Source organism: Nycticebus coucang, chromosome 8, assembly GCF_027406575.1.
Source record: "Nycticebus coucang isolate mNycCou1 chromosome 8, mNycCou1.pri, whole genome shotgun sequence".
Lineage (NCBI taxonomy): Eukaryota > Metazoa > Chordata > Mammalia > Primates > Lorisidae > Nycticebus > Nycticebus coucang.
In genome coordinates this window covers 34945744-34973148 of record NC_069787.1, presented here as the reverse complement: position 1 = coordinate 34973148, position 27405 = coordinate 34945744, and the positions used below count along the sequence as shown (strand labels likewise).

Below are 27405 nucleotides of genomic sequence, written 5' to 3'. Positions count from 1 at the left end.
ACTTTTAACCTTCACTTAAAATAGATAAAGACAATCTCCCAACTACAAAGTAGAAAAAGTCAGTTTCCAATCTAGGAAAATGGAGTCCTTCATCACAGCCAGGTAAGCTGCAAGGTGCATTATCTTAAATGAAACATATTCCTTCCTCTTGGAATCATCAGATGTCAGTTAATAACAGGCTCCAATCACTTGGCCAGGCACCTGTGTGCCATGTATAGACTATTTAATTGTATGTGGCAGACCTGATGCCTTTTAAAGCTAATATCCTATTAATTTATTATTTTGGATCTGGAAAATGCAGGTTTGGAAACAACTTCAATCATTAGCTTCCCTTAGCCAGATCTGATCACTGAGTTTTAATCAGTCTTTCTAATTGCCACAGCAATAACTATCACCACTTTTTACTGAGTGCCAACTACATGTTAAGCACCATACGTGGGAACTTAAAGAAATGATGAAATGAGCCAGCCCATGGAATTGATATTTTAACACCATCCATCTGGATGTCGATGAGTTTCTGTCCCAAATATCCTTTTTATTGTGCATAATTAACACTAAGCAGTTCTTTCTGACAGTAATTGGCCAAAAGGCCTAGTTACTTCCTAAGGTAACTTATGAAATCTTAGGAAGGCTCCACCGTTGGCATGGGGGAGGGGGATGCTTGCTTTCTTGTTTGCTGAGGAGCAACTTCCTTCATTCATTCACTGAGTCACTTTATTGAGGTATTAATATTTGACATATAGGGCGGCGCCTGTGGCTCAAGGAGTAGGGCGCCGGTCCCATATGCCAGAGGTGGCGGGTTCAAACCCAGCCCTGGCCAAAAAAAAAAAAATATTTGACATATAATAAATCACACATATTTAAAGTATATAATTTGATGTTTCATCACACTCACACACACACACACACACACACACACCCATGAAAGCATCAGCACAATCAAGATGGCCAATACACTTGACGCCTCCAGAAGTTTCTTTGGTCTTGTGTGATTCCTGCCTCTCACTTCTCCCACCTCCTCCATCCCCAAAGTTTCCCACTATCAATTAGTTTGCATTTTCTAGAGTTCTATATAAACGAAATCATATTCATTTATGTACTTTTTGACCTGGCGCCTTTCACTCTGAATAATGACTTTGAGATTCTGATTCATTTTGTTGCATGTAACAATGGTCCATTTCCTTTCCTTTTCTTTGGAGACAGAATGAAACCTGAGAAAGCTGTCTGGGTTACAGTGCCACGCCACCACATTAGCCTAGTTCACAGCAACCTCAAACTCCTGGACTTACGCAATCCTCTTGGCTTCAGCCTCCTGAGTAGCTGGGACTATAGCCATGTGCTACCACAGTTGGTTAATTTCTCCATTTTTAGTAGAGACAGGGTCTCACTTTGCTCAGGCTGGCCTTGAATTACTGAGCTTAAGGGATCCTCCAGCCTGGGCCTCCCAGAGTGCTAGGATGTCAGGCATTAGCCATCACCCTTGGCCTCATTCCCTTTTATTTCAGAATAATATCCACTATATGAACACAGTACAATTTTTTTTATCCATTTACCTGTTGAACATTGGCTTATTTCCAATTATTGATTACGAAAAAGAAAACTAAAAGCAGCCACTCTTAAAGCCCCAATGCTTAAAAGCCTTGCCTCACTTAATCCTGATAATTACACTTTAATTAAGTAATGACATCCTGATTTTTTTATATGATGAAATGAATTCATGGAGGTGAATTAACTTGGCTAATGTTAGAAAGCAGCAGGGCTAAAATTTGAACACAAAGCCAGCTAACATCAAAGATTATACTCTTGAACGTTATGAGCCCACCAGGATAGATACTTAAAAGACAGAAGCCACTGGAGGCCAGCACAAAGCTGGAAGCCTGTCTGCATGGGTCTTCCATAAAGGAGACTCTCTACATCTACCTTTGCATCCATGGCTCTAGGCCACATGAAGCAAAGGACAGTGGAGCCTTTGTAAGTTGACCATCCAAGGGACTATAAGAAACTGGTCAACACACAGAGGGAACTGGATCTGCTGCACTGATACATACATGTGGTGCAGTCCGGTCTATGAAAATTGGTCAACTTAAGGAGGTGGTCAACTATGGAAGTTCTACCATATACAAGCTGGCAATGGAAATCTCCAGTTTTATGTTGGACCTGGAAAACTGCCACACTGAAATCAGACCTATACAAACAGCTTGCACATAGGTACTAATAAACAATGGTCAAAGGAATAAATGGCTGAATTCACAAATGAACAAATGAATGAATGGAGGCCTCCAGAGTTCTAGTTCCATAGGTTTGAAGCAAAGCCTAAGAATCTGTATTTTTTGACAAGTTCTCAGGTGATATTAATGCTACTGCTGCAGGCACCTCATTTTGAAAGCCCCCAGACTGGGCTGAATAAATTGGGTAATGTTCCCTTCATTCCATGTAAGAATGCAGATAAATGGAGGAAGGAAGTTAGTTATGTCTTAATTTGATGGTGGATGCATCCAACCATCCCATGAAGTTGCTCAAAATATCTCCTGAGTCATAGGCAGAAGAGATGATCTGGTAGTAAGTATATCAACTCTCATACCAGCCTACGGTATAGACAGCTCAGTCAGCAGAAAAGGCATGCAGCTGTGAATTTATGCAGGACGTTCAAGTCAGAGGCCCGCTCCCAATCTTTAGGACCCCAGAGTGAATTTACCGTAAAGGTCGGAGCCATCTGTCTTGAAAGCTGAGAGCTCCAATTGTGGGTCTTCCTTCTCGTGTTTGCAAATGAGCCTTGGCTCCTCCTGGCGTGAGCCCTGACAAGTCCCTGCTGGTAGAATCTGGCCATGCTGCTGCTGACTTCATCTGGCAGAGGCCCTAAAGCCTGGGAACCCAGGTTCCAGTCTCATCTCTGACAGCTCCATTGAAAACAAGTTTATCAGCAGGCAGTTTTATTGAATGCTGCACACACAAGCATATTTCCCATTGCCATCTGATGACATCAGTGCATTTCTGGAGCCAAGATAAACACAGCGTTGTTCATGTAACTGGCTTCCCGAGAACTGTGAGGCAGAGTGCTTTGGGGCCTCCTCCTGCTCCCTTCCTGCCTCCTCTCTCCACTCATCCCTCAAACTGCACTGAAAACACACTGGGGTGGGTGACGGTGAGGGCTCACTAGGAGATGCCGCTTAGGGGAAATTTAATCCAATTCAGTTGGAGAGGCGTGCATCTTCCTGCACCATAAAATTCCATTTTGAGCTCAGCATGGGCTGATGGAATAATGAAATGAAGACAACACTCTGCAAATGGTTGGCGAGTCTAATGATGACTTTTAGAGGGGCTATTAGATCATGTACTCTCCCCCACCCCCGTGAGCCAAAACCACCCAGTAGGCCTTGAGTGATGAACGATTTTGTCGTTCTTCTCTCCCCTCCCCCAGCATCTGCCTGCCTCTGTCTCTCCTAGGAGAAGTAGCTTCTCACATAAGAAGAGCAGACTCTCAGCAGCTCTAGTAGTGGGTGGTAAGGCTGGGTGCTGGGCACTGTGGCCCCAACCCAGTAGTGGTGAGTCACAGCTGTGTCATTAACAGGGTGAGGACGGAGCCAAAGAAATAAGACCAGTGAAAGACTTTTAAAGCACCTTGAGTTCTTCTTTGAGTTCACCTTGAGTTCTCTTCTGCCCAGGTGAAATCCAGGGCATGTCAGTCCTGGGAAGAACAGGCAAGAAGCCAGGGATGGAGTGGGGTAGCTTCTGGGGCTCACCCTCCATTAGTACCCACTAGATCCACATGCAAATCTGCTTCAGGGTCTTAAAGATTCAAATAATGATGGTGCTGATGACAACATCTATCATAGGATGAGGATCTGTTATATGTCAGCGCTCTCTTCTGCTCTTTACAGAGATCAATTCACTTATTCTCCATAGTTAATTTAGACTTGGGTGTAAGCGTCCCCATACCACAGACAAGACAACTGAAGCCCAAGGTGCCCAAAGTTACACAGCCTCAAGATGTGGCTCCATATACTCCCAACAATGTGGTTTCTCCAGGACCCAAGAGCAATGGCTCTCAACTTCAGCATGCACCAGAAACACCTGTAGGCTCTGCTGAAACAGACTGCTGGGTACCACCTCCAGAGTTCTAGTTCCATAGGTTTGAAGCAAAGCCTAAGAATCTGTATTTTTTGACAAGTTCTCAGGTGATATTAATGCTACTGCTGCAGGCACCTCATTTTGAAAGCCCCCAGACTGGGCTGAATAAATTGGGTAATGTTCCCTTCATTCCATGTAAGAGCACAGCTTAAATGTCACCTCTGCAGAATGTTTTTTCTTAACCATCCAATCTAACATAGATTCTCTAAATCACAGTGCTGTGCATCAAATCAGGCCCACTGCCTGTTTTTGCCCATTCATTGGGCTATTGCTTTCTCACTACAACATCAGAGTTGGGTATTTGCCCTAAGTTGTATAATCTGGAAAGGCTATAATATTTACTATCTGGCTTTTTACAGAAAAAGTGTGCCAACTCCTTGCCCTCAATGACATCACTCTTGTCTACTGCTTTGCAGTACACATCAGTCTGCATGTGTCTCGTTCATTCAGTTCTTAGTTTGTCTGTATGTGCTACCAGAATGTGATCTCCATCAGGGCAGGGGCACTTGTACACTGGTTCACAGCTGTGCCTAGGACAGTGCTTGGCACAGATCAGCACCCAGTAGATATCTGCTGAATGAAATTCACTGTTGAGTGCCCAGAAACGTGACGCTGTACCAGGAACACGGGAGCCCCTGAAGGAAGTACAGTAAAGCCAGGATAACAGAGTGAGAAGAGCCACAGATAAAAAGAGATTATCAGTGGGGAAAACAGTTTGTCTTTGAAGGCAGGGCCATGCTGCTTCCTGCAGTGGCAGGGAAGAATCTGGGGGTGGGGGAAAGAGGAATTCCTTACTCATGAAGGTCAACCTCAGATTACGAGAACAGTCCTGCTCCTGAGAATGAAAGAGCCTTGTGTGAGACCTGCTGCTCCCCTCTTCCTACACACACCACAGCTGCTTTCTTGGATCTGATAGCCTGGGTGGAGCACAGTGGAAGAGGCAGGGGTGGAGCAGGAAGGGCCCAGATGGGCACTCAAGTCAGTAGGTGGCTGGTATGAGTCCTGGCTCTGCCCCTCCCTCATTGTGACATCATGGTCAACTTTCTGATTCCTTTTGAGCCTCAATGTATTCATTAGAAAAATGGGGGATCTTGTACTAAGGATTACAGGTGATTCTTTATTCACGTAACATCTGTTTGTGGAATGCTCAGCATTATTTTTGGCACTGAAAGTACAGAGGTAAGACAACATTTGTCTCCCTCTATCGGACTCACGTTTTAGAAGGCAGGCCAGACAACAAAAGGGGTGGACATAAATGAATGTATGTAGAGTATCAGATAAGCATTCAGCATACGGAGGTCCCTCTTTAGTCATCTTCGTACGGGGGCTCTTTGTCGCCCTGTATGTACATGTAGGCAGAGACCTCAAAGGGACAGGTGGGCACCTCTGATTTCCTAGTGGGGAGCATGGCAGTGGGACCTTCACGGCCACAGATGCCTTGGCAAGAGCTGGCCACTGCATGGGCTTCCATCTCACCCCAAATACTCTTCCCAAAATCTCTGTACACAAAGTTGGTCCTAACTTCATTTCACTTCTGAGCTTCACTCAAATGAATACTTTAACTTTTGCAACAAATCCGATCTTTGCATAGCAGGCTTCTTCAGCAGCAGCTTGAATAGAGGCTGTTCCAACCAATCTGTATAAATTAGCCCATCCCTCTAATACCCAGTCTATGTCCACAGTCTCAAAAGTTGTTCTATTTGTTCTCCCCCAGAATAGATTAAATGAGATGTAATTTACAAAGCACCTAGGAAAATGTCTGGCACGTGTAAGAGTTCTCGACATATTTGTATCACTATTCTTTTTTTTGTAGAGACAGAGTCTCACTTTACCGCTCTCGGTAGAGTGCCATGATGTCACAGGACTCACAGCAACCTCCAGCTCTTGGGCTTTCACGATTCTCCTGCCTCAGCCTCCCGAGCAGCTGGGACTACAGGTGCCCGCCACAACGCCCGACTATTTTTGGTTGCAGTTCAGCCCGGGCTGGGTTTGAACCTGCCACCCTCGGTATATGGGGCCGGCATCCTACTCACTGAGCCACAGGTGCCACCCTGTATCACTATTCTTAACATCCATTGTGCTTTTTAAAACAGTCACAATCTGAAATTACCCTGATCATTCGTCTCCGCTCCCCTTATAAGTACAGCGCAACAGAACTTAACTACCCTGTTTATTGTTTTATTTGGCCAATGCCCAAAATATAGCCCGACACATAGAAACGCACGAGAAATGTCTGTTGAGTAAGAGAATAAATGAACAACAAAAGCCCAATGTTATTCCTTTTTCACAGAATCTTCTAGCATACTTATTGATTCATTCCTTACACTTTGTTAGGGGAAAAAAAATCTAGTGTGCCAAAAAGCCCACTGCCCAGCCATTACAGACAAGTGCTAAAGAGGCTTGAGGCAAAGAGCCCAAATCAAGGTGCCTCCTGCTGACTTGCTGATACCTCAAGAGAGATGTGTAGACTCTTCTTCATTATGGGAAGATGCTCTTTGCACTCTGTGTAGCCTACAGAGAATTCCCAAACAACTCCCTCCTCCCAAGTCTCCAAACTGTGATGCTGCAGGAGGTCTCAGGGACCAACGAAGGTTGTCTGGAGACCTCAGTCCTTCGACAGACAGCCCAAAAGCCCATGTGGGGCACTAGAGAATTTAGTTTGGTGGCTCCATGCGGCCCCCTAGGTTGCTCAGCTTACTGAAGCCAGAGAACTTCACTAGAACGAAGTTGCATCTTCATAAAAATACTGCAGCAGAAAACCCAGGAAATAGGCTCCCATATTCACCAGAATTAAAAATTCATTCTACTAAAACCTTTTGAGAAGACTGAAAAGGAGTCTAGGGTTCTGGCAAATCCTATGCTGATCTCCCCTCCTCCATTCCCTCCTGACCTCTCTTTTTTCCTGCATAGCTGAATATTCCTCTGCCCTGCTTTGTGTTGACTCAGGGCAATAGTCATCAGCTAGTTATTCCTTACTATGTCCCAAGAAAGGCAGGAGGAAAGCAACTGCTTTATTGTGCAACTTCTGTGTGCAGACACAGCACCATGAGCTCTAACGTACTCCCTCATCGGGGCCAGATCTGTCCCCTGAGCTCCAGGTCTAAGTATGCTGGCTCCAAAGTTAGGCTGTCTCAGACAGAAACAGTAATTACCAAATCAGGTTGTTATGAGAATTATTCGATGTAAGTTTAACAACTTTATCCATTATCATCATCATTATCAAGAGGAAATGGAAGCTCCTAGAAGTTCAACAGCTTTCCTGAGGTCAGACTGACAAAGCAGCAGCCAGCTTTATCCGACTGCAGAGCAAGGCTCCGCCCCCTGGGGCATACTGCTTCTTCCACGTTCTGTGGTCCTAGTGGGTTCTCCAGATTTGCACTGGGACACAAATGTTACTCAGGTCTGGAAATGCAGTAGGTTTCTGCCAGACCCTCTGCTCTGCCCAGCGTGCCCTAGACCCCGAATCTTAGAGCCAGAGGTGCTGCCTCAGGTTTGCCCTGGAGCACAGTCCTTTGCAACATGCCACTGTCTCTCACCCTTCTGCAATCTAAGAAAACTCTGAAGCAGTTGAGATGGTTAGGGGAATCTGCTTAGACACACTTTTAAAAGAAGCAGAGGGAAAGGGAATAACTGATAGGGAAGAATCTTTAATGTAGAAAAAACTGTAACAGACCTTTATGTTTTTTGTCTTATTTTTTTTGCAATTTTTGGCCTGGGCTGGGTTTGAACTCGCCATCTCCAGCATATGGGGCCGGTGCCCTACTCCGTTGAGCCACAGGCACTGCCCACAGACTTTTATGTTTTCAGTGTAATGCAACCCTGAACATTTCCAGTTCTGCAGAGGATCCCTGTCATCTGCCCCTCTTAACAAATATTTGTTGCTGTGTGCCAGGCACTGTGCTAGGAGCTGGGGAATTCCCAAAGAACAAAGTGGGCAAGATCCCTGCCCGCCTGGATTTTTTTTTTATTTTTAAATTTTGCTTTCAATTGACTTTCAATCGTCTTACTTTGAAGTTCTTTTTAATTTTCTTTTTTTTTCCTATGTATTTATTTATTATTATTGAGACAGAGTCTCACTTTGTGGCCCTTGGTAGAGTGTCCTGGTGTCATAGCTCATGGCGTCATAGCTCACAGCAACCTCCAACTCTTGGGCTTAACAGATTCTCTTGCCTCAGCCTTCCAAGTAGCTGGGACTACGGGCACCTGCCCCAATGCCCGGCTTTTTTTTTTTTTTTGTAGAGACGGGGTCTCACTCTGGCTCAGGCTGGTCTTGCACGTCTGAGCTCAAGGGCAATCCACCTGGCTTAGCCTCCCAGAGTGCTAGGATTATAGGTGGGAGCCACCACGCCTGGCCTGGATTTTTTTTTTTTTTGAAAGAGGGTCTCTCTCTGTCACCCCAGCTAGAGTGCAGTGGCATCATCACAGCTCATTCTTGGGCTCAAGCCATCTTCCTTTCTCAGCCGTCTTAGTAGCTGGCACTATAAGCCTGCACCAGTACACCCAACTAATTTTTTTTTTTTTCTATTTTTGGTGCAGACAGGGTTTCACTTTTGCTCAGGCTGTTCTTCAACTCCTGAGCTCAAGAAATCTTCCCATTTTAGCCTCCAGAGTGCTAGGATTACAGGTGGGACCCATCTCATCCAGTCCCCTCCTGGATCTTAAATCAAAGTGGCCAAATATTAAACAAATTGTTATACTAGTGAGTATCTAATTATAAGTTTGATAAGTATTAATAAGAAAAATTACACAGTTTGTTACAAAGCATGTAACTGGGGACCTAATCTTATATTACAGGCTGGTCAAAGAAATTCTCTGAGGAGATACACTTAACCTGACATCTGATGGCTGAATAATAGTCACTAAAATGAAAGTCAAATAAAGAATTATATACACTCCCAACAGAGATATTTGAGTGTCACGGGGCTCAAAATCAACTAATTCATCTCCTCTCTGAGTAGCATTGAACGTTCCATTTTACCATATAGGAGAAGATGGTTTGGAAGTAAAAAATTGGGCAATTACTCCTGGTATGTACTCTTCATCTTTCCTGCAAGTTTGAAATGAAAGTTGAGTGTTCTGGAGAGGTCATCTAATAGCCACTTTTTTCTGTGCAAAAATAATATTAAGAACAATGTAAAATTGCTAAGTTTGTAGGCTAAGGATTTGGAGATATTCATACTGGAGAACGCTCATGAATACTTGGAGTATCCAAAATGTCAGTGAAAACATTTACTCAAGAGAAGGAATCTAATGGTCTCTTTATATTTTCATGGAACAGCAAGATGGAAAACTAATAGAAAAACCATATCCATTCATATTCAATGAAGCCTATTCACCCAGAGGATGTAGCAGCTACAACCCTTTCAGAGGGCAGGTAGGCATAATGACATGTTTAGCTCAGAGGTGGCCCCTCAACCCCTGGAAATTGTTCTTAAGGAAAGGAGCAGGCACATACTCAATATACATGACACACAGCATTAGCCCTTGCTGTCCGGAAATACAGAGGTAAAGTGCCAACAGTGGAAATGGCCAAAAATAAACCTTCTTGGTGCTCAATGATGGTACTCCTGGCATTAGGGATGGGTCAAGTCTCCTTTGTGTGGGATCATCTGGCACTTTTTAGGATGGTTAGCATCTCAAGACCCCACCCCTGTGCTAGTGGAAGCTCCACTCCCTCATTGAGACAATAATTGCCCCCTCCCAAACACACATTCCCAAATGCCCCCTAGTGGTGGTGGTGTCACCCCAAGAACCTATAGACAGAAAACTATCCAACCATTACAAAGAATAATCTGGGTTGAAATACAGTGAAGAAAAAAAAAATCTTCACTATATGAAGTAAATGAAAACAAGTCCAGATTAGTTGTAAGCATCATCACATTTTTGTCTGAAACAAAACAGAAATGTGCTCCTATATACAAAGATACATGAATATACATAGGGAAAGAGGTTGAAAACAATTTTCCTTGGTTTTTATTTGCTTTCCTGGAAGTCTCATATCTTTTTCTTTTTTTAATGAGCAAATCTTAGCTTTATAAAAGTGACTTCTATTTTGGTGAGCCCCCACAGCCTGCTCCTCATACCACTCCCATTCTTGTTTTAAAGTGGTGAAGATGCTGCGATCTGCCTCAGAGAGAATAGGACAGGTCTCAGCTCAGGAAGTGTGGAATCACGGCCTTTGACTCTACTGAATACTCCGCCGTGTTACAAGGCAGCAGCTGTCATACCAGAGCTATGACATGGTAGGTACTCAAGAAATGGCTGCTAAATTGAGTCATCCTTTTTGGCCAGTACTTTTCTGAGATATCTTCTATCTTGAACACCATTTTCACCCAGTGGTTCTCCCACTTCCCAGGAACATTGGACAATGTCTGGAGATGTATGGTTACCCCAAATGGGAGATACTCCCGGCATCTGGTGGGTAAGGGCTAGAGATTCTGTTAAACATCCCACAATGCACAGAACAGCTCCATAGCAAAGGGTTATCCAGCCTAAAATGTCAATAGTGCTGAGGTTGAGTAATCCTTCTCGCCATTTGGCTTTTTTATGGCTTGTTAATTATTTTTCTAATTCCTTCTAAAGTATTATGTGTAAATGTATCTCCATACCATCTCTAAGAGCTAGAGTATACACTATTAACTATGTGAGTTTAAAGTAAAATTAGAGCCTTAAAAATGACTTCAGGTAGAGTACAGTGGCTTCCACCTGTAATCCTAGCTCTCTAAGTGGCCAAATAGGAAGATTGCTTGAGGTCAGAGGTTCCAGACCAAACTGAGCAAGAGTAAGATCCTCTCTCTACTAAAAATAGAAAAAATGAGCTGGTCTTGGTGAAGTATACCTGTATTCCCAGCTACTTGGGAAACTAGGAAGAATGATCACTTGAGCCTAGGAGTTAGAGGTTACAGTGAACTATGATGTTGCCACTACACTCTAGCCAGGGTAACCAAGCAAGACTGTCTCAAGTTAAAAAAAAAAAAAAAAAGAGAGAGAGAGACACTTCAGACAGCCAATTCAAGGCAGATTCCAGTTCTCTGTTCTGCTACCAGGGGCTCTCTGGATGACATTAAACATCTTATTTGGAGTGAGCAGAAGCAAAGGATGGATCTGAACGACTTTCCTGATTAGTTTTCAGGCATTACAAATCACAAGACAAATGCCTTTCTTTTCCAGCATCATCTGTTATTTATCATTTCCACACTACCTTTAAAAGATTAAGTTTTGAAGTTATTGTGTTAAATGCCGATGTTGAAGAGTAGATGTGACTTGCATTTGCATTATATTTAATTGAAGGCATTTCTTGGAAGACAAAGAATAATAGTATCACCTGAAGGTATATTATCAACCCCAGGATCAGGGAGTGAAATGAAAGGTTTGTAAGAAGAGTGAAAATACATAACTTTCAGCCCTAACTAGTCTTTAATATTTTGCCTCCAGCACAAAGCAATTTAACATTCCCTATTATTTCTTGATAGAAAAATGGTTTTTCTCAAGTCATAGACAACAAATATGACATTAAACATCAGAATTTTTATTAGTGAAAGGGATTTAGGGACTCAAATTTTTCTAACCTGAAAGCATACTAGAAAGCTTTTTTTTAAAAAAACCTTTAAATTCATAAATAATTTTTTTTTTTTTTTTTTTTTGTAGAGACAGAGTCTCACTTTATGGCCCTCGGTAGAGTGCCGTGGCATCACACAGCTCACAGCAACCTCCAACTCCTGGGCTTAAGTGATTCTCTTGCCTCAGCCTCCCAAGCAGCTGGGACTATAGGCGCCCGCCACAACGCCTGGCTATTTTTTGGTTGCAGTTTGGCCGGGGATGGGTTTGAAACCGCCACCCTCGGTATATGGGGCCGGAGCCTTACCGACTGAGCCACAGGCGCCGCCCCATAAATAATTTCTTAAGTAATAGACTTTAAAAGATTTCATAATTTAAAAATGTAAAGTTTATTTCTTTAATGCAACATGACCATTTTAAATACCTCTAATATAGACATATATTTTATTAGATGAAACCCTTCAAATAGCGTGAGAAAATAGTCTCTCTCTGGAGAACAATTTCTAATCATCTGTGTCATATAGGTTTGTGTAAGTATAGGGAATAGAGAAGACCTTCCAAATAACAATAGAATTATTAGAGGTGGGAATACCCTTTCATTTGGTACAATTCAAACCACTTGTTTAATAGCATTAATCATCTTTCAAAACAAATTAAAGAAATTTCAGTTTTATGCTTCCCCAAAATACACATTTTAGATGAGTCAAGTGGCTTCCAAAACACCATAAGCACTCACTTTTGGAACTGGTGAATTTAATCAAGACCTTAAATTCTGTGATTGTATGGTCTCTTGGGTCACTATGAGTAGAAAGTTTTTTCTGAGTGTGAAAATCACAGAATGATATTCAAGGGTCTTAGAGAAGAATCTCCCTAAGTAGGGCACCAAAAACAGCTTAACTTTGGCCAATTCAGGGGAAAGATGGGTTTGAAGTTACTGGAGATGTGCTTACCAAGAAAATGAAATAAGCTCACAGGTGTACGTAGGTGTGAAAACACACTGCTCAAGTGTGGTAGTAGAATGGAAATGTCAAACAAAGATATCCAGTCAACCGCCGCATCATCTGAGTGTCCAAACTCATCCAAATACTCTTATTCTTATCAAACAAATTCTTTATAATGCAATCTTTACTAAAACAGATGAAAGGAAAGATATAATAACCTCAATCCACAAACTGGAAGAAGGCACTTATTTCTTCCTGCTGATACCCAGCACAGAACTACCTTCAATTCTCTTGCAGATTGTTTTTTTCTTTTTGGGGGGGAGGGGGGAACATTTCTACTCTAAGCTATTTTCTCCACTGTAGTAAGAATTGCAATAAAAACCACAAGACTGAAGTGACTGTAAGGTTCGGCAAGGTGACATAAAAGGATGAGATGGACTTAATGGAGACTTGGTGAGATCAAATTTTTTCTACAAGGAATGTCAACTCCAACCAATTACATCCTTTTAGAAATAAGATTGCAGGCCCTCAAATTTTTAAGATATAAATAGGAACTGTTTCATAAAATATTTTTATTTTTAAAGCATTAGTACCTTAATTAAATTTTAAAACAATACGCTGCTCACTAAACAAATCCTTCTTGGTGCCTGATTGCATCTGCCATTTTGCAACCTCAACAGTAGAAGAAGACAGTGACAAATGGCTAATCAAAGATGATATGAAGATCACCACATTAAGTTACTGCAGAATTCTTGGATCTTACTTAATTACAAAGAACTTTTCCCAAAAGCATTATCACACATAAACTTCCTGACTTAAAATTTCAAGGGCTGTTTCAATTCTAAATATTCAAGACATAGAGATTATCCTCAGAGAAAGAAATTTTATGTGTCAGAGAAAGGCACAAGTGGTCAAATACTTAAGATTTCTCCAGGGCAGTGCTGTCTCTCAAATCTCATGATGAAGATCATGAAAATACCCAGTGTACAGAGATGCTTCTAAACCAACAAGGGGCTGGTAGAAGAGAAACTTCCAAATAGTAAGAAATGCAAAGTGGAAGTTGTATGTCACTCGAGAAAAATGCAAAATGCAGTGAAACAGAAAGAAACTAAGTTCTTTTAATAATACTTACAATAGTGACAGAATATTTCAGGAAATGCCCAGGTCAAACTTCACATTAAACACAGCCTTTATCACATAAGCTTCCTCTCTCTGCTCAATTTCTTTACTCTCCTCCCGAAAGAATCTTACTTGTTTTAAATGTTTCAAAGATTTATGGCCAGTGTACAATTTATCTTCTTCTCCCTTAAAATAAAGTCTCACTATATGTAGTGTTTTAAAGCCAATATTTCTGAGATATTTCTACACAAACTCATTAAGAGTCAATAATGGCAATACAGAAGGAATTCACCATAAATCACTGAAGACTCAATTTCATTTCCCTTCCTCATTTCCCATGGGGGCCCCTGACATCTTCAACCCATTTAGCCTCAACCACTTTTCTGAGTTAACCAAGTCTACCCTTCTGGACTGGCACAAGGAAGGACCGAGCAAGACAAAGTTTAAAGCCAAAGCCACCAGCATCCTCTCATCAGGAATGGTACCTGTTCCGGCTTCAGACCGGGCGGGACCCAGGCGTACTCTTCTAGGGCACAGCCTGAGTCATCATCCGAGGTGGAGTTCCTCTGGAAGTCAAACATGAGTTTGCTAATGGTCTTCTCCATCTCCAGTGGCATCGCTGTCACCATGTGCTCCTCCCGGGGACACTTGCAGTGCAGGCAGATCTTCCTATAGGTAGCAGAGGTGTAAGGTGAGAAAGAAGGAAAAAAAAACCCATGTTTTCAAGAGCCTGCTGGTCACCAGCCCTTGGACTGCAAACCAAAACACAATCCTTGGCAACCAGCTTCTAACAAAGGCATCTCAAGCAGTGCTCCAGAGCATGCCTGCCTTTGTAGAAGGTGTGCACACACATGTGAAAACAGCATGAAAGGTCAGAGGCTGCCAAGTAAACATGCTAAGGGCACTTAAACATGGATCACAATCTTCTCTTCTAAATCAACATCTCAAGAGAAATGGTAATACATTTTTTATTTTATTTTATTTTTATTGTTGGGGATTCATTGAGGGTACAAAGAACCAGGTTACATTGATTGCATCTGTTACATAAAGTCCCTCTTGTAATTGTCTCGCACCCAAAAGGTGTGTCACACTGTGACTCCCCCACCCCCCTTCCTCCTTCCCTTTCTCTGCTCTCCCCTCCTCACTCCCCACTGTGTACTAGGTCCTTAATTGTTCTCATATCAGAATTGAGTACATTGGATTTTTGCTTTACATCTTCTGTATTAACCTGGATGGAAGTGGAACACATTATTCTCAGTAAAGCATCACAAGTATATTTTTTATTTTAGTAAGTAAACCAATGGATTATGGGCCATGACCACAGTTTCCTTGACTGTAATAACAATTAAGTATGTATCCATAATGATAGGCTGACCAGAAATATTACCTGCAGATTTAATAAATGCTGACAACATACTGTTTTTATAAAAGCCTGGGGAAACGGAAGTGGCTTTTTAAAGAATTATGGGTGAAATTTTATTCAAGAAGAGCAAATGTACTTTTTTCTCACTAAATAAATCTGGCACTAAGATCTCAAAGGAAAGACATTTTTACCGCCACTAAAGATCACTGTAGGTTTGAGATTCTAATTAGAAACCCAAATTTTCCCTATGTGGTGGGGTTTTTAATATGCAAAAAGATCATGCAAGTGAATTATTTCAAAAGGTAGCAGCCAAAGATAAAAATCTCCCAAACTGAACGTTTCTCTTTTAAGGTTACCATCTGTTCCCTTATCCATGGCTAAAGAAATGATGAAGCAATAAATATGTTGATGTCAGCAACACAAAAACATTTCTACTTCTACCAATAATAGAAAAGAAGAAATGAATGAAGGGGTAAAATTTTAAGGGAGGGTGGCACCTGTGGCTCAAAGGGCTAGGGCGCCGGCCCCATATGCCAGAGGTGGTAGGTTCAAACCCAGCCCTGGCCAGAAACTACAAAAAAAAAAAAAAAGGTAAAATTTTAAGGGAATAAGCAATTCTCTATGTACCCCTTTCTTTATTATTAGTTTCACTGGTCCCTTGTTAAGGTAATGAAAAAGCCTAGCATTCTAATCCCCACATATGCCTGAATTTTTTATAACAGCTTTGTTATATTTGAGTTACAGACCATAAAATTCACTGTTTTACAGGGTACAACCCACTGGCTCTTAATATGTTCACAAGGTTATGAAATTATCACCACTTGCTAATTTTATAACATTGTCAGCACCCCCCAAAGAAACCCCAGAAACATTAGTGGCAATGTCCCTCTGCCCTAGGCCCTGACAATCACTAATCCACTTTCTATCTCTATGATTTTGCCTATTCTAGACATTTCATATTAATAGAATCATACAATATATGGTCTTTTGAAACCAGCCTCTTCATGTAGAATGATGTCTTAAGGTTAATCTACGTTGCAGCACGTATCAATCCTCCATGCCCTTTTACTATTGAGTAACAGGCCACTGTATGGATATACCACATTTTTCATTTGTCAGTGGGTAGATACTGGGCTATTTCCACTTTTTGGCTATTGTGAATAATGCTGCTCTAAATGTTTACAGACATTTTATTTGTGGATATGTGTTTTCAATTTTCTTGAGTATGTGTATATGCCAGGGAACAAAATTGGTAGAATGGCAATTTTGTATACTGTTAAATTATTTATTAATTCTTCAAAAAATTTTTTTGGTATATAGGAAGATCCCCCAATGTGCTCCCTTTCACCAGAATGTAGGATCTATGAGAACAGGAGGTTTTCCATTTTTATTAGTTTTTTAAAATTTCAGATTAGTATGAGGGTACATATGATTAAGTTACATAGTTTGCATTTGTAGGGTTAAAGTCCAAGTAGTAGCCGTGTCCTTCACCCAGGAGGTATTCCATATACCTGTGCATTGTACCTGTTGGGTTGGGAGTTTACCAATTCCCCACACACGTAAATTTAACTGAGTTTTTCCTCTCTGAGTGAGCCTGTAGTTGTTAAATCTACTAGTTTCAATTCAGTACCAAGCACAAATGATGCTTGTTTTTCCATTCTTAAGTGATACTTCACTTAGGATAATGTTCTCCAGATCTGTCCAGGTTGTTACAAAAAATACAAAATCTCGATCTTTTTATGGCTGAATAGTATTCTTTGGTATCCATATACCACAGTTTATTAATCCATCCATGTGTTGAAGGACACTTGTGCTGTCTCCACATCTTCATGGTTATAAACTGAGCTGCTATAAACACTCGAGTGCAAATGTTCTTGTGGTAATGTCTTTTTATCTTTTGGGTAGATACCTAGTAATGGTACTGCAGGATCAAATAGTAGGAGGTCCATTTTTACTTCTTTGAGGAATCTCCACACTTCTTTCCAGAGAAGCTGTACTAGTTTGGCATCCCACCCACAGGGCATGAGTGTTCCCTTCTCTCTGTACCCACTCTAGTATCTGTGGCTTCGGGATCTTGTGATGTGGGCCATTCCCTCTAGAGTTTGGTGATATTCCAAACTGGTTCTGATTTGCATTTCTCTAATAATTAAGGATGATGAACATTATTTTATGTCTTTGTTGGCCCTTCAAGTGTCCTCATGAGAAAAGTTACTGTTCATGTCTCTTGCCCAGTTTTTAATGGGGTTGTTTACTCTTTTCTTGTTGATTTGCTTGAGTTCTTTATAGATTTTGATAATTAGTCCTTTGTTGGAGTCATAGCATGCAAATATCTTCTTCCATACTAGAATAGAAATTTTAACATTTTTGAGCAATTGTCAAATTGTTTTCCAAAAATCTGTACATTTCCATCATCAATGAATGAGTGTTGCATTTTCTCCACATTCTTGCCACACTTGCTATTGTCTTTTTGACTATAGCTATTCTAATGAGTATGATTTGCATTTCCCTAATAGCTAATGATGTTGAACATCTTTTTATGTGTTTATTATTACCTTCTTTGATGAAATACCTATTCAAATCTTTAGTCTATTTTTTCATTGGGTAATTATTTGTATTCTAATTGTTCAGTCATAAGCATTCTTTATATATTCTCTGGATAAAAGTCTTTATCAGATATATGATTGGAAAATCCTCCCCTCCTATTCTGTGGGTTCCCCCCCACTTTCTTGATGATGTCTGTTGTTGCTTTTATTTTTTTCTGTCATATTTAAGAAACCACTGTCTAACCCGTGGTCATAAAAATTTACTTTCATATTTTAACCTAAGAGTTTTATGGGTTCACTTTTTACATCCAGGTCTATGATCCATTTTGAGTTAATTTTTACATATAGAATAAGTAGGAATCCAACTTCATTCTCATGTGACTATCTAGTTGTTTTGTCACCATTTGCTGAAAGAATAGTTTTTCCCCATTAAACTGTCTTGGCACCCCTGTCAATAATCAATTGACTTTAATTGCAGGAGCTTATTTCTGGGCTTTCAATTTTAGTCCCTTGATATATGTCTATCTTTAGGTCAGGTCCACACCACCTTGATGACTGTAGTTTTGTAGTAAGTTTTGAAATCATGAAGTATGATTCTGTAACTTTGTTCTCCTTTTAAAAAATTGTTTTGAGTCTTGTTGGTCCCATGGATAGACATTCATAAAAAAATAAATTTTTGAATTACCTTGTTAATTTCTACAATAAAAGTGAGGTGAACATGCACTGGATCTGTAAATCAATTTGAAGGGGACTGTCATCTAGACAAGATTAAGTGTTCTGATCCATGAACACAACATGCTTTCCATTTTCTTCAATCTACTTTAGTTTCTTTCAATAATATTTTGCGATTTTCAGGTACAAGTCTTGCATTTTTTAAGTTTATTCCTAAGTATTTTGTTCTTTTTGATGCCATTATAGTTGGAATTATTCTCAAATTCATTTTCAGATTGTTAGTGTATAAACACAAATGGCTTTTATTTTGATATCAAATCATACAGTCTTGCTGAACGCATTTATTAGTTCTGTTAGTTTATGTGTGTGTGTTTGTATTCTTTTGGATTTTCTACATACAAAACCTTGTCATATGTGAATAGAGAATTTCACTTTTCCCTTTTTAACCTGATGTCTCTTATTTTTTTTGTCTTATTGCTCTGGCTAAAACCTCTAGTACAATGTTACATAGAAGTGGTAAGGGTAAATATCCTTGGCTTGTTCCTGATCTTAAGGTCTTAAGGGAAAACATCCAGTCTTTCACCATTAAGTACTGTTAGCTGTGTTTGCTTTTTTTTTTTTCTTTGGTGTGTGTGTGGATGTCCCGTATCAGGTTAAGGAAGTTTTCTTCTACGCTAGTTTATTGTTTTTACACAAAGGGTGTTGGACTTTGTCAAATGCTTTTTCTTCATCTATTGAGATGATTAGTTGTTTCTGTCCTTATTCTATTAATGTGCTGTGCTTGAATTTTTACATAAAAATGTACTTGAGGAAACCAAATCGGTTTAGTCTAGCCAAGTCAGCTTGTCAGATTCTCCCACATCCTGCTTTTCATCAGACTGAAACATACACAGACAGAATACACACCCCAAATCTGCTTTGCATCTCCAAACTCTAAGAAATTCCAACCAAATGCTGGCTGTTTCTCATTTGAACAGTAACTCTTTAATTAATCAGCTACTGTAAAGTGGTCAGGGCTATTAGGAAGCTATTAGATCTTTCCTTCCCCCAAACTTCATCCCAGTTCATGATTTAAAGGGAAAAAAGTTTCTGTGTGCTTAAGCAACTTTAACCTTTGTGACTAACACTTTTTACTAGAAAGTCATACAGTCAAAACAAAATGTATAAGAATTTTACCATGTTCGATTTCTAGACTATCCATCGATAAGACTCATTTACTCATCAGGAAGAGAAGAATGCACTGCTTAATCCTGGAGAGATGTGATCTAATGAAATGAAGTTCCAGGAGAAGGAATATAAACAGGGAAGCAAAACACAGGTTTACAGAATCAGGTCCAGAGTGCGCATCAACAAGTAGAAGGATAAACAGAGAAGAGGGACAGGGCTAAACGCCCCACGGAGTCATTGAACAATGTGCCAGGACCTGTTCTTGGCACTTGAGTACCTAATCAAAACAAAAATCCCTGCCCTCACAGCCTATATCCTCAGAAGTAGAAACATACAATAAGCAGAATAAATCACCTTTCATATAATATGTTAAAGGTGGCAAGTGCTATAGAAAACCAGACTGAGGAGCAGGAGAAGGGTGATTAAGACGGGGCGAGGGTATACCAAGCAGCATGCACAGCATTTATTTGCCAATCAATCCTCCAAGAAAGGAAATATACCTACTTTCCAGAAAAGAAAACAAAAGCTCAGAGCATTCAAGCAACTTACTCAAAGTAAACCCTAAATAGTGAGCAGAGTGGGGATCCATATAGGATCCCTCTGATCCCTGAACCCAAAACTTACTTATAAAAACATACTTTATTCTAACCACAGAACATCCTTTTTACTCCTGAACAACAAATTGAAGAGCAAAATCAAGAAGGAAAGAAAACAAAAAGAGTAAATCAAAACCACGAGGCCCTTATCTGTTTTTCCCTGCTAGCTGCCTGCCTTCCACTCTTCATGTATAATTAACACAACTCTGCAGCAAGGCATTTTTATTTGCAAAGAATTTTCAACCTTTGGATGATGCCATGACAGCCTTTGAAAACGGCTAATTTAATAACCTCCACCTATAAATTGAGAACCCAAGGCCCAGATGCTCAGAAAGGTGTAGATGTTGGGAGGTAAAGCCAAGAGGATTTCTCTTCATTCTTGTGCCTTCCCCTTTGGTTAAATGCACACAGCAAAACCAACAGCTCTATTTCAACCTGCTGATTAAAGCTTTTCACCTGAATGAAGCATATTCAGGAGTGTGTGGGGAAATATATGATTTGGCTTTTTTTTAAATAGACACTTATGAAAATAGAACCTGCTAGTAAAGGAGGATTTCATTAAAAAAGAAAAAAAAAAAACATACAAAGAGTGCATTGGTTTCATTCTGTCAGAGCTGACATTCCACTTGCACATAATTGGGTCTGTGAATGACAGGTTTCCAAGGAATAAGCCATGATTCAGAGAGTGGAGATTCTGCATTCTCCTTCCTTCTCTGCCTCTACCTCAGAACAACCTCTGCAACCCTCTTGTCCCAAAGTTACAGCTATTAATTCAATGCTTCTATATCCACAATTTTCCATGGGACACACAGTATCAGCAGGTGGTGGTCCTCTCTTCAACTATCTCAGAGCAGCCTGGTCATCTGCACCATTTTATAATGTCTAACAATTTATAACAATTAATGTGTCTGCCACTATGTGGAAGGATTCATCATAAATAGATTAGGGGCCAAGGCACTGGGAACACTTATCCTTGAGATGTTGACAGGTTATTTATAAGAGTGAACCCTGAATCACAAGGTCCTGCTTTGTGTGAGAAATGATGAAAGCAAAAAAGGGATCCTCCTTTATGGCACGATTTCTGACAAGTTCAAGTTGCAAAGTGTAGAAATTTAGATCTGCAAAGAATTTTAAACATCATTAAGACTTTTTTATTTTTTCCTTTTCAGTCTTTTTCACTCTCTTTTTATTAATGAGAAAAAATATATGTATTTTGCAAAAAGACTGACATATGGTAACTCAAAATATAAAATAGGGCCGCCCAATTTGATGTGGGAGAAAATGATGACTGCAAACCCAATTTCTCTTATGGTCTCTTTCTGCCCCCCAAACTGCAAGCATGTTCATGACCCTGAGGTCCTCAGCATTCCAAAGACACAAGTCAGAAAAGCACCATCCTTCCTGGACACCACTAAGTCATTTCTAACACATCACAAAACATGAGGCAAGTACTTGATAATTTGATAGATAGAAGAAAAAAAAAAAAAGAGGTTCTTGATGGCTTTTAACAGATAATTCTTAATCATGAGACTCTGCTATAGTCCTAGTCATGGGAGATTGTGCATCTGATTGCTAGGATGTTACATGGAGATGCTTGGGGAACATTGGGCTACCACAGTGACTCTGATCCGATGGGTCTGAGGCAGGGCTCAGGAATGTGCATTTTCACCAGTGTGCCAGGTGACTATGATGTAGCTAGTCCTCCCAGCATAGCTGGAGGACATGCTTCTGTAGTAACCTTCTAGTTAGAAAGGAGCATCTGAGTGTGATTTAAAAACTGGTGTGGGTTCGATATTCGTGATGGTCTCTGCAACTCTGGGCAATGCACATTGTTCAGACTGTTCCAGATCTATTTCAAGCCCTCCTGAACACCATGTCTTATGCTCTTGCACCACTAAGCCCACCTGCCACTCAGCTGGGTACCCACTGGAGTGTGTGCGTGAAAGGTGCTGGTGAGAGGTAAAAACAACATCAGCCACGAGAATCATTGCCAGCCCTGCCATCTGTCCTCCTGTCTTCTATCTCCCCTGTGGTGTGGGCTCCTCTGTTCTAAGTCCAGGGCCAGGTCAGGTTCAGGTCACTGTCATCTACAAGGTCAAGGGCAGACTGCTTAAAAAGTGGCTCAACTCCAGCACTAACCAAGTGACTGATGAAGAACACACAATGCTGGATGCAACATGGCAATGTCCCAGGCAGCCAAGGTCAGGTATGGGAAAATACGCTTTTGTTAAAGACGAGGGATTAAAATAACCCAAAGGCCTTCACAGCTTTTTGCTAAATAACAAAATGTGTCTTGAGTGTTTAAATTCTTTCACAACTCCAGTTCACTAAAGGCAAAAGAATAGCTCTTTTTATTCTTAATCAAAAAAAAAAAAATGGCAAACATTTCCCTTCTTGTTATACTTAGGATACTTTAAAGTGACTGCTTCCTTATCCTTATTTTAAAAAGCAATACACCATTGCTATAGGAAAAAATTCAGAAATTACAGATAAGAAGAAGAAAAAAATTTTAGAACACTCACAATCCCAAAGATAATCAAAATTTCTGTTTCTTAACATTAAACAGAAACAGCTGCTGATCTTCTTTTCCATTAGTGTTAAGAAACTGGAGCTCAGACTTCACTCTATGTGTTTCCCATCAGGCAGAGCCAGGGGACAAGGCTCTGGCCTGGAATGACAAGACATGAGCCAGAGCCACCCACACACGCACACACAACACTCTCAGCAAACAGTCTTGCATCATTCAATCCAGATAAGTGGGTTTGCTCTCATCTGGGGCCCTGCAGCAAGATGAAGAATTCACTTACGCAGCCTGGAAGATACCACCAACGTGGGAATTACGTATACTGTACACTTAATGGGTATCACAGAGTTAAAAGTTAGGTCCTTCAGATAAAAAACATCTGACAGCCAGATTTCAATAGCTATCAACTTGCAATTTTCTGTGCAAGTGGAGAGAGATGGGCCATGGATAATTTAAAACCACTAAGACTTGGCTCTGAATCGTGTCTTTGTACATTGGTCACATTCGTACAATGCTGCGATAACGTACATCACTTCAAACGATATAAAGAATCTGCCCTGGGAATGGCTGACGCAGGAGGGGCTGGGCAGGGCCCTGGCTTTCTCCATCTGCTCTGTTGCCAATTCCCCCCAAGTTTCCAAAAAAAAAATCAGCTCTACACACACATGCGCCACACCAACCTAAAATGAACCAAAACTTCTTTTCAAGTTTACTGCCCTTTGGTAACAACTTCTCCTGGTCTTAGGAGGTAAATTAAGCGTTCTGGGTGAACAGTTTTCAGTGAACTGCAGGCTGCCCAGCAGAGGCAAGCGAAGAAAGGAATAGTGGGAACTGTCCGCAAAAAAGGCATTGGGCTCCACCAAGTCAGTAAGATCTAGAGGCAAGGTCTGCCTGCCCTAAGACCTTACTGAAACAATCCTGCTTTGAATAAGCTAGAGTTCCGACAACCGGGCTCTCACAGAGAACACAAAGCTGTCCTCCAGAACTGCTTGGGTCAGATTACCTCGAGGCTCACACCCAGGGCTTCAGCTTCTACTTAAACATCCCTCGCAAAACACAAGTGGAGGATCAGAATGCCAGAAAGGAAGGGAGGAAGCAAATAGACTGGTGGAGGCAGGCCTGAAATAAAGTGGGAGTGCTCCAGGAGGTAAAAATCGGCTCCGAGGGTCAAGGGTTCCATATAGCAAGGCCCTGCCCGCTGTTACTCCACGCCCACGTGCACTTTTATAGTGCAGGATGGCAGGTGAGGAGTGATCACAGTGGCTGTGTTCTACTGTTAATATAATTGCTCACTTGTCTGGAGGAGTTATAATATTTGTATTATTTTCACATAGTTTATCTGGCTTATTCATTCTCAGCAGTCTTGTAAAGTTGGCATTTTTATCCATTTCATGGATATAAAATTTAAGCTATACGTTGTAAGTGACTTGACTGAACTTGCACAAATTAGAGCCTGCGTCATCTAACTCCCAGACCAGAGCTTTCCACTACCTTGTTTTAGGTAGAGTGATCAAACATTCCTTCTTTTTCTTCTTCTGTCCATCCATCCATACCCATCCATATCATCTAGCCTTCCATGCATATCCATCATCCCATCCATCCAACTGGCCAAACTACACGGACCCCAAGCACCTTTTGTGTGCTGGGCACTGTACTAAGATGCTGGGCATACAATCACGGATATTCCATTTATAGATTCTGATGATTGACACAACAGAAATAAACAGGGCAATCAGAAAGGGAGGAACTGAAGTGTCTTTTGAGTTGTGACTTAAAGATTGATCACGAGGCAGCATAAGAAACACCAGAATGAGAGTTTTTCAAGCAGAGGAAAAGTGAGCACACAGGCCCTGAGGTGGGGAAGAGTGCAGCATGAGTCATTCTTAGGAGGTGATGTGTGTCCTCCCTCCTCCCCATCACTGTCTGTATTAATGATGGTGACCAAACTGGCTGAGCCACTACCTGTCCTAAAGTCGAATACAGACGTGAAATTCAGGGGATGGTGCCATCTTAGTGGGTGGAGGAAAGTTCTTCCATTCTCCCTACTTCATTTCTCCTTGGAGTTCCTATATCCCTCTGTCTTGATGCCCAGACGTCAGCATATCCTGTTATTTGCAGCCTTCCTGGCTCCTTAACTCCATTCTCCCAGCCACAATACTTTGTTCTTCCCCTTTTCTGGCAAACACTTAGTCTGAATGAGGGACCCAGGCATGAACCTTGACACTGGTGTCATGTCTGGAAGCAAGATTGCTATCTCTGTGAGAAAGGAAAAATGGTTTCCTAATAAACACGGAAGCTCAAGGGCGGAGACTGTGATGGGGCCAGCTGGGTACGAGGCTGGTGTGTGCTGGGTGCCAAAACCACACTGCCTGGTCCTGTCCAACTCCCTCCCTTCTGCCTGGGCTCCAGCGGCTCTGGCCATCTGCACGGAGAGAGGAGCTTCTCTCTCTCAGGGGTTGCTGAAGTTGGTACTGGGTAATTTTCAGGAATAGTTATTTCTTCCTGTTAACATGACAATTAAAATTTCAATGAAGACTTCTATGCAGGGCCCAACTTTAGATTAATTTATCTTGTAATTTTTGAGCAAAAGAAATGCACTCCCTTTTAAAAATAAGCCTTCTATACGCATAGTGACAGAGAGAGACTCTGTCTCAAAAATAAATAAGTCAGCCAGCCAGCCAGCCAGCCGGCCAACCAGCCAGTCAGCCTCCTGGGGGACTTTGGTCAGAAACACATACGTGAAAGATCTCTTGTTACACTTTCATTTATGGCATGAGGCCTCAGTAATTGAGGGGCAACATCTTAGATGGGGCTTCCCTAGAATCAGACCTTAAGAAGGTATCTGAATATAGAAGCAAGTGGGAGATGGTCCCTGGAAGGCCTGGTAGGGAAATGAAGAAGTGCAGTGGAGAAGGGAGCAGTTCAGGACCCATGGGATATGGGACAGAACAGTCCTGTGGTATGTTCCACTTGAGAGTCAAGGAGACGGGGTCCTTAGCCAACAATTCCCTGAAGCTACTGGTTGAGGCCCACCCTCCTGGGGATGCAAATCAAGGAGGCTGGAGAACAAGCGGCAGGTCCTAGAGTCGCAGTAACAGGGTCAGCATGAGGAAATGGGTACAATACTGACATGTTTGTCACAGGCAGCTTCATCTATCAAACAATGGCTCTCTGGATATCTACTATATACAAGGCATTGTGGCAGGTGTTGCACGGGGTTAGAAGAGAAAGAGAAAAGAAGAGAAAAGAAGAGATCCCTGTCTGATTAGGCACAAAGAGCTAGATCATACATTTCAAAGGAGAGCATGCTTGTGAGGATATTTAGGAGAATGTCCTTGTTCTGAGCAGAGAGATCCTGAAATATACACAGATAAAGGATGACGTTTGCCATTTATTTTCAGATGGCTCAACAAAAATAATAATATGTGTGCATGCATGTGGGTGGGTGTAGGGAGAGAAGGAAGGAAGACAGAAAGAGAAAGCAGCAAAAATGTGGCAAAATCTTAATGACAAAAAATGTATAGCAGTTCATTATACTATTCTTGTAATTTCTATAAACACTTTACTTCTTAAAAATAAAATGTTTTGAAACCAAGCGGAGAGTACTGTCAATCTTTGGCACTTCAATCCATCTACAGGCTAACTATGATTTTATGGCATGTACTTTTTCACTACGTTATTAATGTTTCAGGCATTGTGCTATGGTTGGGGGGGGCATTCTGGACAATGAGAGGTTAGGGAGGCCTTCCTTGAGGAAGTTGGATGTGAAGGTTGCTGAGTAGGAGGTTTCTAGGCAAAAAGAGAAGGAAAGCATATTCCTGATAGGTGAATAGAGGCACAGAGGTGGGAAAGAACATGGTGCCATTAAGATATTGACAGGAATCTAGAATGGTGACAAGACAGCAGCTGGTGAACTATCCGTACAATCCATGGGGAGGAGTTTGGGCTTTATTTTAAAAGCATTCACCAGCCAGTGAGGAATCTGCCTACCAAACACACAGAGAGCTAATTCAGCATCGAGATGAGTAGACAGAGTGAGCCCCCAAAGGAGAAGAGCTTGGCCACTGATGGTGTCTCCATGGCAACACTGCTACCTACATCAGCGCATCCCCACTCAAGGCTCTGGGTGTCTAGAGAAGCCCTGATTTCTTCAACTGCCTGTCAGTCCTGCTGCTCTGCAAAGAATAACCAGGAGAGATAGAACCGGTTGCTCCTTCTGGATGAATTTCTCCTCTTCATTTTGTCCACATGCTAACTATGATTTTATGACATGTTTGTTTTCACTTCATTGGACGTTTAGCAGAGCAAGTTCCAAGAACCATTCCTTTCTAGATGAGTCCTTCAGGGGAACAGGAAATGACTGCAAACTGAATTCTAACACTCCTCCCCTTTATACTTCAAGGCAAGGATGGGATGACTCCACAAAACACATCTTTGTTTGCTTTTCTCTTCTATGACATTTGCTGAAGTAGCTGTTTAGTCTCCATCTCCTTTGTAGACAAGGTCACCTAAACTCTAGACAAGATCTGAGGTATTAAACATGCCTAAGTACTTAAAGGCAGTAAAGTGCAGGGAGTTAAGATCTCAGATTCTGGAGTCACAGTGACTTGGGTTCTAATCCTAACTCTATCACTTTCTTGAGTTGCTATTTGGATTAAATAACTTAATACACACAACATTCTTGGTATAAAAGAACCTGACTCTATGTGAGGGTGCTGGGCCCTTTGCTAAGTCTAGGGATACAAAGTAAAACAAACAAACACAGTTAGGGTGCTTGTTATCCAGAAATCAATCT

At 41.3% G+C, this 27405-nt stretch overlaps 1 protein-coding gene across 3 annotated transcripts in view; it reads right to left on the bottom strand.

Moving 5' to 3' along the window:
* PRICKLE2 (prickle planar cell polarity protein 2) overlaps positions 1-27405 on the bottom strand; it is a 405373-nt gene that overhangs the window by 96374 nt on the left and 281594 nt on the right. For all 3 annotated transcript variants that reach the window (XM_053600102.1, XM_053600103.1, XM_053600104.1), the window contains one exon: positions 14231-14414. In XM_053600102.1, coding sequence (XP_053456077.1) covers positions 14231-14414 — 184 coding nt within the window. The remainder of the gene's footprint in view (positions 1-14230; positions 14415-27405) is intronic.